Raw genomic sequence first — 6,786 nt, 5'->3', positions numbered from 1 at the left:
TTTCTCCAATCCCTGGTAATTAATGTTGGCTGCTTTCTGCTCTACAGTGTAAGACATAATTGACAATTTTTCCATCTGCTTTTCTACTGCTGTCTTGGGTTGCATTCTTCCCTGTGTTCTTGTGTGTGTCACTATCTCCTTTCTTCCTCTATGGTCAGTACTCTCGTAAGAATATTCTGCAGTGCTAGCTTAGTTCTCAGGAGTTCCCTTAACTTCTGCTTGTCTTAAACTAATTTTTACTTCTACTTCTATTTTAACACGTTGTTTTACTGGATAAACTTTCCATGATGGAAGTGTAATTTAATCTGAACAGATACAGCATACACAAATTAAGCCTAACGGCCTTTGTTAAAAGACTGTAAAGATAAACCCCAAGTCTGGCTCCAATGACAATAGAATCCTGTGTCTTTATCATTAGAATTACAATTGTTATCTTCTTGCTATTGTTACATATAATAACGTTGTATCCGTGTGTCTCCCTTTTATATTTTAATGTGGAATTAAGTGTGAAGACCCAGGCCAAAAAGGCCCTGCCATTGGGTCAGCGCTGGCATCCCACAGCTGTGATTCCAGGTATGACCAGCAGAGGGAAGAAATCCCAGAAGAGGTCCTGTAAACTCACCTGCAGCAGAAAGACAAGGAAAGAGTGAGGACATGGGTGGTTAGCAAGAGTGAGGATATGGGTGGTTAGCGGAGAAGTCGGTCAAGAGGGGCCCTTGGTGGAGGAACACACTTAGGTGTAGCGGGAGGCTGGGGCTATGGCGCATGCGCTATGCACAGGGAACAAAGCAAATTTGCTCTGCTCCCGGTGTTCAGGCTTGTCACTCGCTAGTCTGCTGTTTTGCCCTAGAGGAGTTGAGGTTGCTGAGGCAGCCGGAAGTGATAAAGCCAGATAAGGACACGCGCTATGGTGTGCACTTAATCAGAGGTTTGTTGCAGGAAGCAGACCTACCCCAGGCAAGTTTTTAAACAGGTCTGAACAGCACATTTTGTTTTTTGTTTGTTTGTTTGTTTGTTTGTTTGGTTGGTTGGTTGGTTTGGTTTGTTTTGTTTTTAAAAGGCAGCATTATATAAACAAAGCAAGAATGTAGAGTGAGTAGTGTGGAAACCCATACTTACCCGTTTCATCCCCTCACCTCCACCTTGGTTTCTCCACAAGCCCCGTACTTCAATCAACCTTGGCTTATGACTGTCCCCGTGGTCCATATAGTAGTCTAACAAAAAATTTGAGGGAACGGCCAACCAATGACTGGCCCAACTTGAGAAAGCCTACTCCTGACACTAGCAATGATACTCTGCTATGCTTGCAGACAGGAGCCTGGTAACTGTCTCCTGAGAAGCTTCATCCAGCAGTGGATGAAAACAGATGCAGAGACTCACAGCCAAACATCAGGTGGAGCTCAGGGAGACCTGTGTAGGAGGGGGGATAGGATTGAGGGAACCAGGGGGTCAAGGACACCACAAGAAGATCTATAGAGCCAACTAACCTGGGCCCATGGGGGCTCACAGAGACTCAACCACCAACCAAAGAGCATGCAGGGACTGGACCTAGGCCTCCTACACATTTGTAGCCGATGTGCAGCTGAGGCTTCATATAAGTCCCCTAGCAGTGGGAACTAGGACAGTCCTAACTCTGGTGCCTGCCATTGGATCCCCTTCCCCTACCTGGACTGCCTTGTTGGGCCGCAGTGGGAGAGGTTGTACCTAGTCCTACTCTGACTTGATGTCCCAGGCAGGGTGGTGCTCGGGGGGGGGGGGGGGGGGCTCTCTTTCTCTGAGGAGAAGGGAGGAGTAATGGAAGGAGGGATTGGTGAGAATGGGAGGCGGCAGCTGCAACAGACACAATAGGAAGAAGGGCTTGCAGGGCACATAACTCTGTGCTTTCTACTTCCTCCCTTAAGGACCTCCAGCCCATGGCAGGATGCTGCCCATATTCCCAAGATTGTCCCCCTCAGTCCCCAAGCTACCATCTGTCATGTCACCCTTTTCTGGAAGCATCTCCACTGACAAACAGAGCTGTTCTCAGCATCTCTTATTCCAGTCAGGTCCACAACCAAGACCTGCCATCACTCTCATGGTCAACATCTCACCCTTTCACCTTCTGAGAGTGAGTGAGGAACACATGTGTGAACAAATGTCACACTGCAGGTGGCACTAGATACAAAGAAGTGTGTGGCTCAAACAGAGAAAGGGATTTCCCAAGGCTCCCACAGCTCACAACAGACCTAGAGGAGTATAAATTCCAAATGTACTGGCTCATGGGGACACCTTGCATGTGCACTACAAGACTGGCTATGAAGAGGGAGGTGACAGCAATGGTGGCCTCACACACTGAGACATTGATCACCCAAATCACCTCATGCCGACAGTCTCCACATGGTGACACCCATGGGATTGCCCAGAGTCTCTGCAAAGGCTTTGGGCCTGTGTGGCTGCCAACAGAGATCTGTCATTTCCACCACCTGCTGATTCAGCTTGGGACTGCTATGAGCTTCTCTGGGTGCTCACAGTGGGGATGCCAAGACTTGTGAACGGACAAACAGATCTTCTGCATCTGAAGGAAGAAAGAGCAGGTTGCCATGAAGCCTGGTGAGCAGTGGCAAGCTTCCTGTACACCTGTGTTTTGGTCACTATGGTAAATGGATGTGTAGGGAAGATTGAGGAGAGAAGTGGCCGATGGGGAACACAATGTAAATGATTGAAGGAAGCAAGCAGCATGGGATAAGCCACGCCCTCCCCAGCCACAGTCCACTCCCTTGAGAAAGGCCCTTCCAAGTGAAACCATGCCCACCCTGCTTCAGCTCTCCTGTCCTACACCTCTTTGCTGGGAAGTAAATCACTAATCCAGGGTTCATCGCTGATTTCATGAGCCCACTTCAAAACTATTATGACTCTCAACCACATCTCTAGAGTGGACTGACTGACACATCAATAGTGGGTCTTAAGGCATCACACCCTGGATCCCCACCTCCGGTGCCTCTCCCTGCAAACCCTGGATGAACCCCTGTGTCTGCACGTGAGCTCTTCCTTTCAGGCACACCACACTGGGGTCAGGTCTAACACAGTTTTTGCTGTGGAAACAACATAGTGAGATCCTAGTTTCCAACATCTGGTTCCCGCCCTAGACTGCAGCCTGAAAGCATTATTGAAATTACAGTTAGTTTTGAGAATGTTAGCTGTAGTAATTTCCAACCCCAATAAGCCCATATAAAAAAACACAACCCAGTTATTTAATTATAAGCTATATGCTTAGATTGAAAGGATCTGGCGCTGTATTAACTTGTTCCCCAGGTATAAGACCCTTTGCTCCTTGCAGTTTCTCCTGGTCATGTGATTTAGCTCCATCATGGTTTCCTCCTCTTCTTCTTCCATCTTCTCTCCTCCCTTCTTGTCCTCTTCTTCCCTCTACCTGCCCCCACTCTCAAAGATCTCCCATCCCACCTTCCCTCTACTGCCCAATCACAGGCTCTAGCTTTTATTAACCAGTTAGAATGGGAAGAAAGTTCACATGAGATCCCCTGAAGACCTGGTCACGGGGGCAACCCCTCTTGAGAAAGCGGAATTAACATCAGAATACAAACAGTATTGGGACACCTCACAACAGTTCATAATTTGAAATGCATTTATTTGCTAAATATCTATTAATCTTGTGAAGCTGCTGCCCATTTCCCTGCCCCCTTTGACAGGAGGCTTTGATGACGCATTTTGACCACTTTATTGTTGCTGTTAGGGTCATGTTTCTATTCCCCCTGGACTCCAGCTCAGTAGTTAAAGTCATCTAGGAATTTTCTAAGTCCTACGTGCCACTAAGGAGCTGAGTCTCATTTCCCACTCTGAAAGCAGTGAATGAGAAAGAGGGGCTGGAGACATAATCCAGTGCTCCTCTCCGGTTAATAATCTTTAAAGGTCACAACTAAAAAGTTATCAAGAGATAACAAACATAAAAAGATGGAAATTATGATGTCAAAATTGAAAATGTAGGGTAAGAGTTAACATTACATTTTACCTTTTTGGTTTGTGACTAAAATTATTTTCTTTAGAATAATTATTTTATGATAGGATTACTTCTTAGTCTCATGGTAACCACAAATTAAAATTTTGTACACAAACTAAAAAGAAAAAGAAAAAAGCTTTCAGTAATATTACTAGGGAAAAGTCACCTAAGCACAAAAGCAGACAGTGAGAAAAGAGGAGGGATGTACAGACAATTAGGAAACAGGAGCTGGTGCAAGCGTGTGCTCTTGCTCACAATGGTCACCATGGCTGACTGTGGACTGTGTTATTCCACTGGAACACACAGAGCCATGGATGCATAAAAGATAAGGCCCAATATGATGCCCAGATGGAATCCATTTCATCAGTAATGATATAGTTCAGTTCCCAGCACTCTCATCGGGCAGCTCACAACCACCTGTAAATCAAGCCCCAGAGGATCTGGTAACCTCCTCTGGCCTCTTTGCCACTGCACTCAAACGCTCATGTGTGCACATACTCTCTCACACACAGACATACATATACTCATGATCCACATACTCACACACACGCTCACATACGGTCACATTCACTCAGGCACAGACACACATCACACAAACATACACAAAAACATATACACAGAGAGACACATAGCAAACGCTCATACACAGTAACATACATGCATACATACACACCAACAACTCTCATAAAAATATATTCACACAGACACATACATGTACATGCTAATACACATCCACATACAAACACAAAAACTCACACAGACACACAGAGACACAAAACAGACATACACAAACAGGCACACACATGAACTCAAACACATATAAACACAAACATTCACACAAATACCCACACACACACACAAATACACATATCCTTCAAGATAAAAATCTTTGTTTTCAAGCCCAGAAAAATAGTTTAATTGCTGAATTCTAGTGTTAAAAGAGTTATAACAATTCTCCCACTGTTCTAGAATATTAAAGAAGAGGAATACATTCCAATTCCTCACAAGAGGCTGATACTGTTATGATTCACATACAGCAAAGAAGCAAATAGTGAAAACCCTAGAACAATCTCCAAGATATACATTTATGCCAACTTATTCACAGAATGCTGACAAATGATATTTAATATTCCATTATTGCTAACTGTGAACAAATGGGACATATCCCAGGAATATAAGCTTATACAATAGACATAAAGAAGAAAGTAATGAAATCCATACAATCCTGTCAATACACATTGTAAGCCCATCTTACTGAGTCAGCATTCATTTCTGATGAAATGCCCTGGTAAACTAGATACAGACAGTCCATATTGCTACAAAATAGAGGTCCTTGATGACAGTCAGAAAGCACCATGCTCTCAGGCATGTCATGTGAGCAGCCTGCAAATAACATCAACATGACACCTGGAAAAACAGATGTGTAGAGACACGGAAAAGAAGCTACTCTTTATAAATTACTTTAAAGATTCTTGAAAGAAGGGTTTCACATGAAACAATTTCTTCATAGCCTCTGTGACATTCTTATTCCTAAGACTATAGATTAGTGGATTCAACAAAGGGGTGACTATGGTGTAAAACACAGATACCACCATGTCCTTCTCAGAGGTGTGGAGGGAAGCAGGGAGCATATAGGTATAGACAGCAGCACCATAGAAGAGGATGACCACAGTCATGTGGGAGGAGCAGGTGGCAAGAGCCTTCTTCCTGCCCTCTGCTGAGTTCATCTTGAGAACAGTGAGGAGGATGGATGAATAGGAGGCTGAAATGACTGTCACAGGGATGAGAAGCATGAGCACACAGCACACATACATGAAGGTCTCATAGAGCCAGGTATCTGAGCAGGAGAGCTTTGTCACTGCAGGTACCTCACAGAAGAAGTGATGAATGTCTCTGGAGTCACAGAAAGGGAAGTTCATGGTTATTGGAGTGAGTATGAAGCCATCCAAAGATCCCAGGAGCCAACAGGCAGACAGCAGGAGGAGACACATCCTGTGGTTCATGAGGACCGGATATCGGAGTGGATGGCAGATGGCCACATAGCGGTCATAAGACATGGCAGCCAGAAGGGAAAATTCAGAACCTGCTAGTGTCACATAGAGGAACATCTGCATGCCACAGGCAGCAGCTGAGATCTTGTGGCTCCCCAGGACCTGGTTCATGAGCATCTTGGGCACAGTGACAGAAATGTACATCATGTCCATGAGGGACAGCTGGCTGATAAAAAAATACATGGGTGTGTGGAGGCGGGTGTCATAGAGTATCAGCAGGATCAGGAGGCCGTTCTCAGAAAAGGCCATCAAGAAAACCACAAATATGACCACAGCAAGCAGGGCAGGGTGTTTGGATTGACTGAAGAATCCTAGCAGGGTGAAATCTGACTGTCCAGTGTAGTTGTTATTCCAGGTGATGAGGTCCATGTGTGTCTCCTAGGCAACCAAGAACACTTTGGGGTTAGTGTCATAGGGATAAGTGCTCAGTGATTTGTGCCTCAACCTGCCTGTGTAAGTTCTCAGTGATTTTGGCCTGAAGATCTAAGAGTTGCAAATTACATGTGATTCATGGTAATGTACTGCCTGGAAGAAGCCTCACCTTCACACAAGAAGGACTAACACTCAGAACTCTAAGAAGCTTGGGGCAAGGAACCCACTAAGCTGCTAAATAGTGCCACCATTCCTGCTATCTCTCAACCTAGCAACCCTCCGTCTGCTCTACCTAAAATAATGCTACTGAAGATGACGGTGGTAGTGATGACAATGATGATGATGGTGATAACCTTGCCTTCTGATTTT

The 6,786-nt window shown here is 45.0% G+C and overlaps 1 protein-coding gene across 1 annotated transcript; it reads right to left on the bottom strand.

Moving 5' to 3' along the window:
• Window positions 1-5,451: 5,451 nt before the first annotated feature.
• On the bottom strand, window positions 5,452-6,414 carry LOC114630511 (olfactory receptor 2T29-like). The gene has a single exon (XM_028778747.1). The coding sequence runs from the start codon at window positions 6,412-6,414 to the stop codon at window positions 5,452-5,454; it is 963 nt and encodes a 320-aa protein (XP_028634580.1).
• Between the last annotated feature and the right edge of the window lie 372 nt (window positions 6,415-6,786).

Source organism: Grammomys surdaster, unplaced genomic scaffold (genome assembly GCF_004785775.1).
Source record: "Grammomys surdaster isolate TR1022 unplaced genomic scaffold, NIH_TR_1.0 340, whole genome shotgun sequence".
Taxonomy (NCBI): Eukaryota; Metazoa; Chordata; class Mammalia; order Rodentia; family Muridae; genus Grammomys; species Grammomys surdaster.
This window is presented reverse-complemented; position numbering and strand designations above follow the sequence as displayed.